This window comes from Ctenopharyngodon idella, chromosome 22, assembly GCF_019924925.1.
Source record: "Ctenopharyngodon idella isolate HZGC_01 chromosome 22, HZGC01, whole genome shotgun sequence".
NCBI lineage: Eukaryota > Metazoa > Chordata > Actinopteri > Cypriniformes > Xenocyprididae > Ctenopharyngodon > Ctenopharyngodon idella.
This window is the reverse complement of record NC_067241.1, coordinates 17,045,043-17,063,436: the sequence shown is the minus strand read 5'-3', so window position 1 is coordinate 17,063,436 and position 18,394 is coordinate 17,045,043. Positions and strand designations below refer to the sequence as shown.

The 18,394-nt window shown below is 32.2% G+C and overlaps 1 protein-coding gene and 1 long non-coding RNA gene across 2 annotated transcripts in view; both read right to left on the bottom strand.

Annotated features, from left to right (window-relative positions):
• LOC127505470 (nephronectin) overlaps positions 1-17,746 on the bottom strand; it is an 18,349-nt gene extending 603 nt beyond the window's left edge. Inside the window, 13 exon segments of the mRNA XM_051881050.1 lie at positions 1-1,455; positions 1,828-1,965; positions 1,967-2,097; positions 2,248-2,346; positions 2,444-2,527; positions 5,524-5,946; positions 6,029-6,121; positions 6,193-6,327; positions 7,698-7,817; positions 9,274-9,387; positions 13,799-13,891; positions 14,008-14,108; positions 16,190-17,746. The exon segment at positions 1-1,455 is cut by the window's left edge and continues 603 nt beyond it. Coding sequence (XP_051737010.1) covers positions 1,348-1,455; positions 1,828-1,965; positions 1,967-2,097; positions 2,248-2,346; positions 2,444-2,527; positions 5,524-5,946; positions 6,029-6,121; positions 6,193-6,327; positions 7,698-7,817; positions 9,274-9,387; positions 13,799-13,891; positions 14,008-14,108; positions 16,190-16,278 — 1,728 coding nt within the window. The 5' untranslated portion in view covers positions 16,279-17,746 and the 3' untranslated portion in view covers positions 1-1,347.
• Positions 11,465-13,792, bottom strand: LOC127505476 (uncharacterized). The gene is made up of 3 exons (XR_007927709.1): positions 13,574-13,792; positions 13,381-13,534; positions 11,465-13,341 (listed from the first exon to the last, which is right to left on the bottom strand). It is a non-coding gene; the product is annotated as an uncharacterized LOC127505476 (long non-coding RNA).
• Positions 17,747-18,394: the final 648 nt, after the last annotated feature.

Genomic DNA, 18,394 nt, shown 5'->3' with positions numbered 1-18,394 from the left:
GTATTTTCCACTAAATTTGTATGTATGCAAATTGTATAATATCCAAGGTACACATTTCTAGTAATTGTACAGTTAATTCTCATATTGTATTTTCAGAAACTTTTGGAATATTTTTCCTCTCCCCAAATTTGTCACTACCGAAACACAATAATAAATAATTTAATAAGAAGGGTTACATTGACCTATTAAGATTTTGTTTACATCTACCTTGTAAATATAGTTTTTGCTATTTAAAAAAAAAAAAAAAGTTTTCACAGGTAAATCAATAACAATTACAACTTTAACAATATTGCAAGTGTAATTTATGAGATTTGTTGTATTTTGAATCCAATCTTTCTTTGTAAAAGTCATAAAGTTTATCAAACTGATGTCAAAGTGAAGGATTCATTAGTTTGAATATACATTGAACCAAACACTATAATAACATCTTAGTTGATCATTCAGTATACTTTATTTTTGTCAAAACATCCCATGTTTCGGTCGTGACTGCACAGTTTCGGTAGTGACAGTAATGTGTTGGTAGTGACCACATCACATGACAGGATTTTAAGTCGCATAATAAAACATATTAAAATACTAATGATTTGAATAACTGTACTAAAATTTTGTTGACATGATGACATGCTTTGGACGTGACTGTTTCGGTAGTGACAATTTTAGATACTTTTGAGCTGCTCAAAGATACTAATCAGCACATGGTTAGCTAGCACAGTTCTGAACAGTTATACACATAAAAACTACATTTTATGGAATAACACCCAAAAAAGTTTGCTTAATTGCAGAAAAAGGTGTTTGTTAGTGACGTTCCTTAAAGTTCCACACAGATTTTCCGACTTTTGAACACATTTAACTCAGAATGATGGAGCTATCTACTCTGAAAGAGAGGCGATGAGAGGGAGAAACAGGAATATTTCCTGATCAAAAATGTAGAAGTGTGTTAAAAACAGTCTCAGACAATGGACTCAAACACACACTGTTTCGGTAGTGACATGAAAATGTGGGACACATTTTTTTTTTATATGAAGTTCCATGATTTAAAAATAAAATATAAAATAATTTTTTTTAACTTCACTTTTTAAAAAAAAAAATATATAAAATATATTTTTAAAAACAACAACGTAAATAAAAACGCAAAAATTATTTTAATATCATTTTCACAAGTTGAAATTTAGGGGCTAGGGTTCGGGACAGACACCTCCCAACTGAAAGAACCCAATAAATGATTTTATATATATTAGGATTACTGATATTTTAAATCTGTAGAATGGCCCATATATATATATATATATACATACACATCATTAACTTGAAAACAAATACAATCTAGTGTGTGTGTGTGTGTGTGTGTCACTCTGTCCTGTCGTCTCTATCACTACAGGCTCCTCGTCGCAGGCTGAGATCATCCACTGCAATTTCTCCAAGTTTCCCTCGCCGTCTCTCTGCCTTCAGCACAATCTGGTACAAAACAATATCAGTCAGCAAGATATAATAGTTTTCATGATTTTGATGTCGAAACTCAATGAAAAATCAACAAAATGTTACATGTTTTGCAATCCTGCTTAATTCACCAAAGTAAACACAAAAAGTACAGTACTAAAAGTTATTGACAGGTTAACGTGATAAAGAAACATACAGATTAATTCAGTCTACAGTGACTATTGTACATCTAGTGTCAAACATAATATAGTAAATGTGATATTCTAATTATAAAAAAAATTACAAAATCAGTCATTTTCATTGCAAAAATCCTGGTGGGACTTAAAAGTTCAGCAATGAACTGGTTCAGCATTCATATGTATTAGCACCTGATGATTTATTCATGCTTACATCAATAAGGCCCCGCCCCCCAAGAGTGATTTGGGTGTGTCTCCAGCCATGTCCTCCAGTCCTGGTCCAGATTGACGGGCTGTGACTCCGCCCCTTCCTGACAAACACTTGCAGAGAGCCGATGTGGTGTCCATGGAGACAGGTGTCTAAATGCCAGACAGAGGTCACCGCCCTGCCACGCCTTTGTGGGTGTGGCCAGTGGCACAGTAAGCCGCGCCCCTCTGACACTTCGCTTATTCGTAGCCTCTGGTACTGAGAGGTACCGCCCACCTGAGAGTGATTGACAGGTAAGAAAGCTTTTGTTGTATGTGTGTAAATACAGCATTATTAGTTCATTTTTGGAAATCCATTGTCATTTTTGTGTTATAGGCAATAGGAGGTTTATTACTAGAAATTCTGTGTAATTCTGATGTGTTTTACCTGCGGGATCATCTTTGATTTCCCATTCTAGGTCTCCTTCTGAGTCCGTCATCCAAACACACAAACCCTCATCAAATGAGCAGCTCACAACACCAGCCGCTGAAACACACACACACACACACACACACACACACACACACGTCAGTAAGATTCACTTGTTTGTCCCGTCTGTTTTGCAAAAAATTGTGAATCGTACCTGGATCATCTCGCACATGCTCCGCTGTGTTTCCCAGCTCAACATCAAAGTCCCAGTCAAAAACGTTGTTTTCGTAACGTGGAACTAAAAGAGACAACCACCAATTCGAAATTATCTAGTGAATTAACAGACACTCAGTTGTCATACTGTTAACCCTCTGGTGCTCTTTGGTCATTTTTGACCATAAGATTTTACGTTTTGTTTTTTTAGAATTTTTTACTTCATCAGAATGGTACGAAACTTGGTAAAGGTTTTGGCAATTGCTATGAGAACACACACAAAAAAACATGGACATGATTCGAAAAGGTTAAATGGTCCTAAAAAAATAGTCACACTTGTATTGTCCGCGGTCAAAAATGAGCGCATTGGAAATGACTGGGAGGCAAATTTAATCTAGTGGAAGCGTTTGGTACTGCACTCAAACAAAATCTTACTGAAGGCTCATCTTTTGAGATATAAAACTCAAATTTCGAACACAACTTGTTTAGATTTATGACTTTGATATTCTCTCAGTTTTAGAGTAAAACATGTTTTAGAAAAAATATTTTTTTATATAACACTGAAAATAGTATTTTTGTCCATAACAATAAATAAACTTTTTTTTACTTTAGCAATAATCTGCATCGTCTTTAAAAAGTCCCGCACATGACATGCAGGGAAAAAAAAATAGTAGGCTAGTAGATTTAGAAATCGAGGGAACAAAATAGTAAATCGTGTGCACTATTTAGCAAATTGAGGTAACGAAATAGTAATCATGCGAACGATTTAGAAATCGAGGGAACGAATTAGTAATCGTGTGAACGATTTAGCAAATCGAGTTAACGAAATAGTAATCATGCGAGCGATTTAGAAATTGAGGGAACAAAATAGTAAATCGTGCGCACTATTTAGCAAATCGAGGTAACGAAAAAGTAATCATGCGAACGATTTAGAAATCGAGGTAACGAAATAGTAATCATGCGAACGATTTAGAAATCGAGGGAACAAAATAGTAAATCTTGTGCACTATTTTAGTAAATCGAGGTAACGAAATAGTAATCATGCGAACGATTTAGAAATCGAGGTAACGAAATAGTAATCATGCGAACGATTTAGAAATCAAGGGAACAAAATAGTAAATCGTGCAAACTATTTTAGCAAATCGAGGTAACGAAATAGTAATCGTGCGAACGATTTAGAAATCGAGGGAACAAAATAGTAAATCGTGCGCAATATTTTAGCAAATCGAGGTAACGAAATAGTAATCGTGCACACTATTTTAGCAAATCGAGGTAACGAAATAGTAATTATGTGAACGATTTAGAAATCGAGGGAACGAAATAGCAATCATGAGAACGATTTAGAAATCGATGGAACAAAATAGTAAATCGTGCACACTATTTTAGCAAATCGAGGTAACGAAATAGTAATTATGTGAACGATTTAGAAATCGAGGGAACAAAATAGTAAATCGTGCACACTATTTTAGCAAATCGAGGTAACGAAATAGTAATTATGTGAACGATTTAGAAATCGAGGGAACGAAATAGCAATCATGAGAACGATTTAGAAATCGATGGAACAAAATAGTAAATCGTGCACACTATTTTAGCAAATCGAGGTAACGAAATAGTAATTATGTGAACGATTTAGAAATCGAGGGAACGAAATAGTAAACCGTGCGAACGATTTAGAAATCGAGGGAACAAAATAGTAATCGTGCGAACAATCTAGAAATCGAGGGAACGAAATAGTAATTATGTGAACGATTTAGAAATCAAGGGAACAAAATAGTAAATCGTGCAAACTATTTTAGCAAATCGAGGTAACGAAATAGTAATTATGTGAACGATTTAGAAATCGAGGGAACGAAATAGCAATCATGAGAACGATTTAGAAATCGATGGAACAAAATAGTAAATCGTGCACACTATTTTAGCAAATCGAGGTAACGAAATAGTAATTATGTGAACGATTTAGAAATCGAGGGAACGAAATAGTAAACCGTGCGAACGATTTAGAAATCGAGGGAACAAAATAGTAATCGTGCGAACAATCTAGAAATCGAGGTAACGAAATAGTAATCATGCGAACGATTTAGAAATCAAGGGAACAAAATAGTAAATCGTGCAAACTATTTTAGCAAATCGAGGTAACGAAATAGTAATCGTGCGAACGATTTAGAAATCGAGGGAACAAAATAGTAAATCGTGCGCAATATTTTAGCAAATCGAGGTAACGAAATAGTAATCGTGCACACTATTTTAGCAAATCGAGGTAACGAAATAGTAATTATGTGAACGATTTAGAAATCGAGGGAACGAAATAGCAATCATGAGAACGATTTAGAAATCGATGGAACAAAATAGTAAATCGTGCACACTATTTTAGCAAATCGAGGTAACGAAATAGTAATTATGTGAACGATTTAGAAATCGAGGGAACAAAATAGTAAATCGTGCACACTATTTTAGCAAATCGAGGTAAGGAAATAGTAATTATGTGAACGATTTAGAAATCGAGGGAACGAAATAGCAATCATGAGAACGATTTAGAAATCGATGGAACAAAATAGTAAATCGTGCACACTATTTTAGCAAATCGAGGTAACGAAATAGTAATTATGTGAACGATTTAGAAATCGAGGGAACGAAATAGTAAACCGTGCGAACGATTTAGAAATCGAGGGAACAAAATAGTAATCGTGCGAACAATCTAGAAATCGAGGGAACGAAATAGTAATTATGTGAACGATTTAGCAAATCAAGGGAACGAATTAGTAATCGTGTGAATGATTTAGAAAAATGATTTAGCAAATCAAGGTAATGAAATAGTAATCGTGCAAACGATTTATAAATCAAGGGAACATATTAGTAAATGGTGCACACGATTTAGCAAATCGAGAGAACAAATTAGTAAATCGTGCGCATATCATTGCATGTCATGTGCAGGGCTCCGTAAAAAAAAAACCAAGCTGAAATCTATTTTTGATTAAATAAATGCAGCCTTGGTGAGCAGAAGAGACGTACCGACCTCAAACTTTTGAACAAGACGTGTATAATGTTAATGTTTATAGTAGCTGTATGTGTGAAATGTCTCACTGTGTACGTCTCCTCTGGGCTTTGCCGTGCTCTCTCTGTGGACGCGGTTGTCCAGAGTCGTCGTGGAGCTCGTCTCCGGGGTCGTGTTCGCTACAGTCGCTGCTGTTGTTGTTATAACTGTGATTGGAAGTGTCTCTGTAGATGTAGACGTCGTAGTTGTTGTTGTTGTGAGGGCTGTTGTAGTTGTAGATTCTGTCGTTGTCATAGCAACAGTAAAAGTAACAGCTGGTGTTACTTTTGTAACAGCTCTGCTTGTTGGAACTGAAGTTGCTGTGGTGACGGTTGTGGTGGGAATGGCTATGGTTGTTGTTGTTGTGGTTATTTCTTTGGTGGTCGTCATGGGAGTTGTTGCCGTGGAGATGGTGGTCAGACTGGCTGTGACTTTCACTGGTCTTGCAGGTTCAATAGTGACTTTAACAACAGCTAAAAAACACACAGCATCACTTAAACACACTCATTTTCAATCAATTGCGTGGTGAATTATTGTAAGATGACAGTCACTTACGTTTGCAGTCGTAACCCTTCCCATTAACACCTGGTGAACATCTGCATTTCTTGTGTCCTGGCTTGTCATAGCAAACAGAAGGAAACTTCTTATCTGGAAAAAACAAACGTTTAGAGTCTGTGATGCATTTAATGCAGTATAATGTGGTTGTTCTGTAAACACACCTGTGCAGTGATATTTTCCGTCAATGTGCTTCAGCTCAAATCCTTCATGGCATCTGCAGACGAAGCTGCCGAACGTGTTCACACACTTACGAAACCTCGCACACTTGGCTTGACCCGTCACACACTCGTCAACATCTGAGCAAATCACAGGCATTCAGAGTCAATACAGAGATTTCTGACACAAACACAAAATAATGTCTCACCCATATCCCCAGAAATTAATAATTTTTAACTAATTTTTATCTTTTGATCTTTGAGTGTAAAATTACAGCAAAAATTATACAGTGAATTAGAGTAAACAAATAATAAATGAACAATTCTCATTTTTATCTTTTTATTTTTTGTGCAAAATTACAGTAAAAATTAGAGTAAATCAGAGTAAATTAATAATTAAGTTATATTTCGCATTTTTATCTTTAGGTTTTTTAGTGTAAAATGACAGTAAAAATTATAGAGTAAATTAATAATAAAATTCAATTTCTTGTTTTTATCTTGATTTTTGAGGGCAAAATTACAGTAAAAATTAGAGTAAATCAGAGTAAATTAATTTCTCATTTTTATCTTGATTTTTTTAGTGTAAAATTACAGTAAAAATTTGAGTAAATCAGAGTAAATTAATAATAAAATTCAATTTCTCGTTTTTATCTTGATTTTTGAGTGTAAAATTACAGTAAAAATTAGAGTAAATCAGAGTAAATTAATAATAAAATTCAATTTCTCGTTTTTATCTTGATTTTTGAGCGTAAAATTACAGTAAAAATTAGAGTAAATCAGAGTAAATTAATAATAAAATTCAATTTCTCATTTTTATCTTGATTTTTGAGGGCAAAATTACAGTAAAAATTAGAGTAAATCAGAGTAAATTAATAATAAAATTCAATTTCTCATTTTTATCTTTTGACTTTTTAGTGTAAAATTACAGTAAAAATTTGAGTAAATCAGAGTAAATTAATAATAAAATTCAATTTTTAGTGTAAAATTACAGTAAAAATTAGAGTAAATCAGAGTAAATTAATAATAAAATTCAATTTCTCATTTTTATCTTTTGACTTTTTAGTGTAAAATTACAGTAAAAATTAGAGTAAATCAGAGTAAATTAATAATAAAATTCAATTTCTCGTTTTTACCTTGATTTTTGAGTTTAAAATTACAGTAAAAATTATGGAGTGAATCAGAGTAAATTAATAATAAAATTCAATTTTTAGTGTAAAATTACAGTAAAAATTAGAGTAAATCAGAGTAAATTAATAATAAAATTCAAATGTCCTTGTTTGTCAGGAAAATTATGACGTAAAGCAGAAAAATTATATATTATATACGTAACAATATGTATATATATATATATATATATATATATATATATATTGAGCATGCATATTCAGTGATTATAAATATAATCGATGCAAAATGTAATTTCTCATGTTTATCTTTTGATGTTCGAGTGTAAAGTAACAGGTTTCTCTGATGTATTTTGAGTGATGTGTGTGTAGATCCTGCATCCGCACCGACACACGTCCTGCCGTCGGGAGCGAGACGCAGTCCTGGAGACGGACACTGACATTTGACCTCTCCTTTCATCACCGCGCAGCCGTACTGACAGTTGGCCATCGCACACGTACGAGCGTCTGCACACAGAGAACGAGCCGTGAGCTTCTGGAGACAGCTATCCCATAATGCACTGCGACAGGCTCGGCAAAAAAAGTCAACTATTATCAATGTGCTGAGGAGGGTTTGAGGAAAAAGAGAAAACAGCAGAACTTACAGATGCAGAAGGAAGTGGAGATTGTGGCTGCGACTTAATTCATACACTTCTACACTGAATGATCTGATGATCTGAGAGTGATTTAGATTCTAATGTAGCACATTCATTTAGAATAGATTAATTAATTAATTATAATATATTATTAGAACTATTATAATTAAATAATAAATAAATATAATAATAAATTAAATTAAATTTCTCATTTTTATCTTTTGATTTTGTGTAAAATTACAGCAAAAATTATAGAGTAAATGAATAATGAAAATAAATTTCTTATTTTTAACTTTTGATTTTTGAGAGTAAAAAATCTGTAAAAAAAATTATAGAGTAAATTAGAGTAAGTGACTAATACATTTTTATTTCTAATTTTTATCTTTTGACTTGTGAGTGCAAAATTACAGTAAAAATTTCATTAAAAATTATAGACTAAATCAGAGTAAATGAATATCTTTTGATTTTTGTGTAAAATTACAGCAAAAATTATAGAGTAATGAATAATGAAAATACATTTCTCATTTTTATTTTTTGATTTTTGAGAGTAAAAAATCTGTAAAAGAAATTATAGGGTAAATTAGAGTAAGTGAATAATAAAATTATATTTCTCATTTTTATTTTTTTATTTTTTGAGTGCAAAATTACAGTAAAAAGTATAGAGTAAATCAGATTAAATGAAAAATTACAGTAAAAATGATAGAGTAAATCAGAGTAAGTGAATAATGAAAATAAATTTCAAATTTCTATCTTTTAATTTTTGAGTGTAAAATTACAGCAAAAATTATAGAGTAAATTAGAGTAAATGAATAATGAAATTCAATTTCTTATGTTCATCTTTTGATTTTTGAGTGCAAAATTACAGTAAAAAAAAATAGAGTAAATCAGAGTAAATTAATAATGAAAATAAATTTCTCATTTTTATCTTTTGATTTTTGAGAGTAAAAAAAAACTGTAAAAATAATACATTAAATTAGAGATAAAAATATTCTCCCACAGACTCTGAGAGGATTGTATGTAAATCAGGGTTGTTATCGTTAACTAGAACTAAAACTATTAAAAACATTTCTATTAATTTAAATAAAGCTGAAATAAAATAAAAATATTAAAAACTTAAACTAAATGAAAAGTTTGCCTTAGAGAGTTTGCCTTGGCAATAAAATTATTAACTAGAAATAAATAAAAACTAAAACTAAAAAAAAAAGTTAAAAAAAATAAATAAATAAAAAAAATTAACATGAAAATGTAATTAAACTAAAATAACACTGATGTAAATTAGGACACATGGACACATGGAAGTAATTGTGCAGACGAGAGGAAACACTCACTCCTGCACGAGCCGTCGGCCGTCATCATGAAGCCGTTGAGACAGTAGCATTTATAACTGCCCAGTGTGTTCATACACCTGTACTTACACGGCCTGAACGCACACTCGTTCACATCTGCAGACAGAAACAGAGTTATGACAGGCACAGACGGTGTGTGTGTGTGTGTGTGGTCAGCGCGGTGTACACACACGTCCTGCTGTCTCTGGAAGAATGAGTGGAATGTGTTTGACATGTATCTGATTTTACAGGCAAGTTCATCCCTGCAGGAACACACACACACACACACACACACACACACACACACATACACACACACGCACACACACACACAGTGCTTTTAAAGCAAATGCATTCTCTAGGAACATGGTTATTATCGTTAACTAAAACAACAACAACAACAAAATAAACAAACTATAAATATTAGATGAAAAACTTGAACTAAATGAAAATTAGAAATATAAACTGAAATAAATTTAAGTTGAACTAAAATTAAAACAAAAACTGAAAATGTAAAAATAAAAGCTAATTCGAAATATTAATAAAAACTATAAATAAACTATGAAATATATAATATTGTTATATAACTGAAATATGTCTTAAGATTTAGCACCAAAATTATTAACTGGAAATAAATGAAAACTAAAACTGAACTCAAATTAAAACTAAATTAAACTAAAATAGTAATATTTAAAATGAATAAAAATGACAAAAGCACAAAAATGTAAACTTAAATTAAAACAAAAACTGATATAAGAATAAAATAAAATATATAATAAATAAAATATAAGAATAAGAATAAAATATAAGAATAAAAGCTCATTTTAAATATTAATAAAAACTAGAATATAATATTAAATATGTTTAAGATTACCAAAAAATAACTGGAAATAAATACAAAACTGAAGCTGAAATGATAAATAATATTGTGATAAAAATTAATAAATACTACAATAGTATATATATATATATATATAACTAAAATATTAAATATAAAATAGTATATAAATTAATTGTTTAAGATTAACTAAAACTGAAGTAATAATAATATAAATATATAATAGTATATAAATAAAATTATAATTAAAATATAAGAATAAAATCTCATTATTAATAAATAGTAATATCAATATTAATAAAAACTATAATAGTGTATAACTAAAATATGAAATATATAATTATATATAAATTAACTATGTTTAAGATTACCAAAAACTAACTGGAAATAAATACAAAACTAAAGCTGAAATAATAAATTGATCCTAAATATAAATATTTACAAAAAATATTTATACTTATAATACTTTATAATATTTATACTTATAAAAAGCACATAATAAAAAGTCTAAAATTAAACTAAAATTTAAACAAAAACTGAAAGTATAAAAATAAAGGCTAATTCGCAATATTAATAAATACTACAATAGTGTATGACTAAAATATATAATAGTATATAAATTAAATGTTTAAGATAAAGCACCAAAATTACTAACTAGAAATAAATAAAATATAGCTGAACTAAAACTGAAGTAATAAATTAATCCTAAATAGTAATATTTTAAAAAAAAATTAAACTAAAATTAAACTGAAAACTGAAAATATAAAAAAGCTAATGCACAATATTAATGCTACAACAGTATATATAACTATATAATATATAATATATATAAAAAATATAAATATATAATAGCTAGTATACAATTAAAACATGTTTAAGATGTAGCAACAAAGTTACTAACTAGAAATAAATAAAAACTAAAGTACTTCTAATAAGAAATTAAACTTATAGTAATATTTACATAATAAAATGACAAAAAATTAAACTAAAATGAAAACTGAACAAAATGCAGGCCTAAATGATAAAGTTTTCTGTAAGACACTTCATTGTTAGTGTTTGTGCGAGATGAATATCAACAGATTGAACCCATATAACACACTCTCCACAAATAACCATGGAGAATTATATATCATAATCACGTTCTTCAGATTCTTCAAGAGCCAGAAAGGCCAAAGAAAACAGGCTTTCGTGTGTTTCTCCTGTAAATCACTTCTTCATATGTGTCCCATCAGACCTCTGTGACACACACTTCTCCCATCACTCACTAACACCAAACCCAGCGGGACACTCCAGCCCAGCCGCTGCCTGTGATTGGTCCCAATGTTTGTGCACCTGTGCGCTAATGACCAAAACACACACACACACACACACACCGCTCGTGATGTCATCAGACACACTTTCACATGTGAGAGTTTGAAGAGCTGTTAGGAGATTTATAGAGGAGTTTATTTTGTGTGTGTGTGTGTGTGTGTGTGTCAGGGTTATTATAGTTTTATACTAAAACTGAAAACATTTTTTGTTGCCTGAAAAAAAAAAAAAAAAAAAGGTAACTGAAATAAAATAAAATATAAATAAAAACATACCTATTCTACTTTGGCTTGTTTGACAAGGTCAAACTAACTAAAACTGAAATAAAAATTAATAAAACAGATATATTTAAAAAAACGTATAAAACAAAAACTTATTTCAAAAGCACACAACAATACTAAAATTAAAGTGAAAACGGAAAATATGAATATAAAAATGAATTTGAAATTTTAATAAAAATAGTATCTCAATGATGCTAAAATAACACTTTTGTGTGTTATCTCCTCTTAAGAAATTGTTCGCACAATATTATAATTCATTAAATCATGCGGACAATATAATAATTCGTTACCTCGATTTAGTAAATCTTTTGCACAATATTATAATTCATTACCTCGTTTTAGTAAATCTTTCGCACAATATTATAATTCGTTACCTCGTTTTAGTAAATCTTTCGCACAATATTATAATTCGTTACCTTGATTTAGTAAATCTTTCACACATTATAATTCATTACCTCATTTTAGTAAATCTTTCGCACAATATTATAATTCATTACCTCGTTTTAGTAAATCTTTCGCACAATATTATAATATGTTACCTCGTTTTAGTAAATCTTTCGCACAATATTATAATATGTTACCTCGTTTTAGTAAATCTTTCGCACAATATTATAATTCATTACCTCGTTTTAGTAAATCTTTCGCACAATATTATAATTCGTTACCTCGTTTTAGTAAATCTTTCGCACAATATTATAATTCGTTACCTCGTTTTAGTAAATCTTTCGCACAATATTATAATATGTTACCTCGTTTTAGTAAATCTTTCGCACAATATTATAATTCGTTACCTCGTTTTAGTAAATCTTTCGCACAATATTATAATTCGTTACCTCGTTTTAGTAAATCTTTCGCACAATATTATAATATGTTACCTCGTTTTAGTAAATCTTTCGCACAATATTATAATTCATTACCTCGTTTTAGTAAATCTTTCGCACAATATTATAATTCGTTACCTCGTTTTAGTAAATCTTTCGCACAATATTATAATTCATTACCTCGTTTTAGTAAATCTTTCGCACAATATTATAATATGTTACCTCGTTTTAGTTAATATTTTGCACAATACAATAATTTGTTACCTCATTTTAGTAAATCGCTCACATAATATTATAATTTGTTAAATCATGCAGACGATATAATTTGTTACCTCGTTTTAGTACAATACTAAAATTAAAATGAAAACGGAAAATATGAATATAAAAATGAATTTGAAATTTTAATAAAAATAGTATCTCAATGATGCTAAAATAACACTTTTACGTGTTATCTCCTCTTAGGAAATTGTTCGCACAATATTATAATTCGTTAAATCATGCGGACGATATAATAATTCGTTACCTCGTTTTAGTAAATCTTTTGCACAATATTATAATTCGTTACCTTGTTTTAGTAAATCTCTCACACAATATTATAATTTGTTAAATCATGCGGACGATATAATTCGTAACCTCGTTTTAGTTCATATTTTGCATGATATAATAATTTGTTACTTTGTTTTAGTAAATCTTTCACACAAATAATTTGTTACCTCATTTTAGCAAATCGTTCACACAATATTATAATTCCTTAAATCATGCAGACGATATAATTTGTTACCTCGTTTTAGTAAATCATGTGCACAATATAATAATTCGTTACCTCGTTTTAGTAAATCTTACACATGATATAATTCGTTACATTGTTTTAGTAAATCATAAGCGCGATATAATTATTTGTTACGTCATTTTAGTAAATCGTTGCACAATATTATAATTTGTTAAATCATGTGCACGATATAATAATTTGTTATGTTATTTTAGTAAATTTTTCGCACAATATTATAATTCGTTACCTCGTTTTAGTAAATCATCCACACGATATAATTCATTACCTCATTTAATAAATCACACGCACAATATAATAATTTGTTAGCTTGTTTTACTAAATTGTGGCCACGTTGTAATAATTATTAGTTAAATTAAAATGAGGGAACGAATTAGTACAACGTGGCCACGATTTACTTCATTTTTTTAATGGATTTAGTTTTAGTTGTCTATAATAACCCTGGTGAGAAAGACTAATAGAAAGTGTTAAACACACAGACACACACTTGTACCTTGGTTGCAGGTCTTGCCGGTGAATCCTGGATGACAGCGGCACTGATCTGGTCCAACACACTCGCCATGTTTACAGCCCGACTCACACACGGCTACACAAACCAGACACAATACATCAACATGAGTGTGTGTTTGTGTGTGTGTGTTCTGTACTATTTCTGCAGTATACAGAAACTCTAACATGACCTGTGTGTGTGTGTTCACTCACGTCTGCATCGCCCCTGTGAGTTTCTCATCCAACCCAAGCAGCAGTCCTGCGTCCGGCCGTACTGACACCATCCATCGGACAGAACCAGCGGCCTGGATGACCTGTGACACACAAACACACATGGGCAGATGTAAAGAATCAGAGAAAGCAGAGCACCTCACTGATTTAGACTTTTTATTTTAAAGTTACCATGTTTTTTTAGGGGTTCAAGCACATAGCGCCGAAACCCAATTGTAATTGTTAAATTTTCTGAAGATCAGCATTCTCCCCTAAAAGTGATCAGGCAGACCAAACCGTCTACAACGTCACCAGGGCTCGCTCCAATCTGCCTGACGGGGGCGCTACAGCGGTGAAAAGTGCAAAATGGCCCATAACTCCTGAACTATTAGGCAAAGGCTCAAGTGTATTTTATCGTTGGAATCCTTGGTCTCAAGACAAAATGGATGCCTCAGATTTGCTGCGAAATTTTCTGATATTTTGGATTTTTTGATAAACATACTTTTGTGAACTAGTCCTAGGTTTTTGGCCCGATCGGAACCAAACTAGTGCAGCAAGATTCTCCAGAGTCTGATTGTCAATAATTATCAAAAAAAAGTTGAAATTCCAATTCACGGTCCCAAAACGTTTAAAGTGGGCGGAGCCACTTTTACTAAAATGGCTATAACTCTTGAACGGAATGAGATATTTCCACCAAACTTGGTACACATGTGTATGGTCTTAATCTTTGGTCACAGTAAAAAATTGTGGCGATTGGACACTAGGTGGCGCTATAACATGAAAAAAGCATAAAAACAGCTACGCAACCGTTAGTTTGATTGACTTGAAAATTTGTATGCAGTGTCTTGGTCCAAGAAACCATGACTGTCTATGAGGACATTGGTGTATCTTGAAAAACATGGCTGCCATCAGCCAATGAAATTTGAGCACCTATTAGACGAGGTTAATGGAGGCCGATCGGAACGAAACTCGGTGGGCATGTTCGACTCATGGTCCTAGAGGTCTGTAAGAATTTTGAAAGAAATCGGCCACTAGGTGGCGCTAACGAGTTTTACACCTCTGTAATCACATGATGTTTCACACATCCACACAATATTCATATCATTTGATAGATCTCCTCATACTGAACAACTTTGCCTCAAGAACCAACGCTGTCAATCAAATCGTCACGACTATGTAAAAAAACTACTTTTGCAAACTAGTCCTAGGTTTTTCGCCCCGATCGGAACTAAACCAGTGCAGTACAATTCTCTGGACTCTCTAGATCAATAATTATCAAAAAAAAAAATGTTGAACTTTACCCTTTGAATAGCTATAACCAGGTAATTTAGAAAATGGGCGTGGCAAAATATATTCAAATATATTCCTAACCCTAAACGCCTATAAATCCTACACGAAAATTCTGAACTTCATGAAAATAGGTGACCACATGCGACATAAGATTCTAAAGAACCATGCAAACTTTTATGGAAATCAGACCATAGGTGGCGCTATAACTGTTAAAAAGCTTTAAAAACCATGTATTTCCTTAGTAAATTGCCTGTATTGGCTGTAAATGGTCTTTTCCATCTATGATCTAAGTGGTTACATGCTTGCTAAATAAAACATAATACCTTTTTAGGTTTTAAGTATACTTGAACCCCAATAATTGCTGTAAATAATATATATTATGATCACAACAGTGCTAAAGGCAATTTATCACAGATTTACAACAATATATGTACAATAGAAATGGCACTTTAGTGGAAAATATGTTTACCTTGACAATTTAGCAATAATTATAAAATTGTCTCTTTCTCTCAGATGTCTCGTAACTTTGTATAGATCATAAATGTATAAAAATGAAACAGAATTATATTACATACTATCGCGCGCCTCCACTATTAAAAGCGCACTACGCTTTCGAAAGTTGCCATGGTAACTACAATCTTCTTTCTTTTTTTACGATCGCAACGGTGCTAATGGCAATTTATCACAGATTTACAAGGGATAATAGAAACTATCTATAGCGGGAAATATGACGATTTCATAAACGTATTAAGATAATATCGACAATTATAAAAGTAGCGATTGTTTTAACATTACGTCTTTCTGTCAGATATGTCTCACAACTTTGTATTGATCATAAACGTATAAGAAAGAAATATTTCTTCTGAAATGCAAAGTTAGGTACATTTGACTTTACCTGAGTGTGTCTGAACCTGCTGCTGCAAAAACACAGATGAGAGAGAAAAACAGCATCACATCCATTATGAGAGCAGCGGTTAAACACATCAGATCTTCAGTCTCTCTTCAGTTTTTCGCGAAAATATCCCGTGAAAAGATCTCGTCTGCTCCGCACAGAAGTTCGCGTCTGGAGAGCGTGAGCGCGCGTCAGGTGTGTGCGCGCGCGCGCAATGCTGAGGGCGATTCATTCTGCCGCTGCCTTCAGAATGACATCAGTGTGTGTGTGTGTGTGTGTGTGTGTTTGTGAGAGAGAGAAACAGAATGTATAGAGTTTACAGAGAGCTGTCAGAAGTTTCCACTGCTGCACATGAGGAACTGAGTGTGTTTATGAGGAGCACGGGCTGTTTAAATGTATTTGATGTGTGTGTGCGTGTGTGTGTGTGTTCTCCAGGGAAACGCATAAGAATACCAGGAGCAGCAAGGGCAGGTCTGAAGGACACACACACACACACACACACACACACACACACACACACACACACACTATAATTAGTCTAGGAGCTCGTAAAGTTTGCCGGGAACCTGTACATTTCCTCTAGCTATATCCTGTGCTCATAATTATAGCATTTATTTCTATTCAATTTGAAAGTATGTATGTGTGCTGGCTAAAAACATAAAAACAGAAAGATGAGCAACTGCATTGCACCCTCACAACCGAAATTAAACAAACACAACCGAATTTTTTTTCCCCCCAAAGAACCTTTCAGTAATCAGTTCTTAAACCATTTATTCTTCACACCAAGAACGATAACTATAAAGATATAGTTCTAAAAATCGTTCTAAATATAAAAGAATATCACTGTCCACACCATAGCTATAACGATATAGAGAAACGATATCGGATCACTTTCAGAACGATTTCTTTTCCCCCAGCTGTTGAGCGATAAAACACTGACAGCCAATCAGAATCCATTCTAATTTAATGGCTCGCGCATTTAAAATGGCGGGCGCAATGTCGCCCGCCATTTTAATGTTAATCGCCGCCATAGTTAATCGCCGAGGTCCAGAAAAAGCCACGACTGTTTTGACAAGTCAAAACCTCTTTTCAGGGATACTTTATAGAAAATGGATATATGGAAAACAATCGGTAATACCCTCGGAATAAATGGTGAGAAGTATTAACGATGAAATCATTATGCCAGGATAGCAAACAGTGTAAAATAAAATTACCTCAGGTATCCAGCGCTAGTTTCGACAACATTGTCTTGCTTCCTTTGAAGTTGCAGTGAAAAAGACTACGCGTTATTTTTAATCCACTATATTGACTTTGTCAGCTAAATTCGCTGTTAGATTAGATCGACTATTCACTCGAAACATAGCATGCTGAGGACATCTGCTGGTTAAAGCCGTGTAAATGCAACAAGAACAGCAAAAACGCAGCGCGTGAGCTTAGAATAAACAGACCGTTATCGTTCGTTGGTGTGGACGCAAATATAGTTATCGTTATAGTTATCGTTCTTGGTGTAAACGGGTCTTTAGTGTGAAGAACATTTTAATATTCTGAAGAACCTTTAGTGCAATGAAACGATTTCAGTGATGTTAAAAGTTTTTCATGGATCTATCAATGCCAATAAAGAACCTTTAGCCTATTTTTATTTCTCATTTTAATTCACTCCTTCATCTCTGATGGAATTGGAAATCATAAAGCCTTATTTTATAAGTGTTATCTAGACCTAGAAAAGTCATGGAAATTAAGCAAATCTTAAAACACCTGTGGCCATTTGAATAACGAATATACATTTTTGTTATATGCCAGGCTCTAAAATATCGTTCTGGAGTTTTGCTCTACTGTAAATGCAACGATCTTGCAATCAGAAGTGGAAAAGCATCTGTGCATCAGTCACAGTTTCACATTTGGCAGATGAATGATGCACATAGGACAGAAGAACATGTGTTACTTATTGCCTACAATAATTTTTTACAGTTTTTGCATCTCAGGTCTTGTTTAGGAAGTGACTTTTGGGAATTTGGGTTGGAAAGTTTTGAAATCAAGCAGGGATAGTAATTCTGCAGGATTATATTAGAAACACTTTGCAATAAGGTTTCATTTATTAACTTTAGACTCTAAAATAAAGCTTCTTTACTGGAATCGATGGTTCCATGAAGAACCTTTAACATCCCTGGAATCTTTTCACTCTACAAAAGGTTCTTTAGATTATTAAAA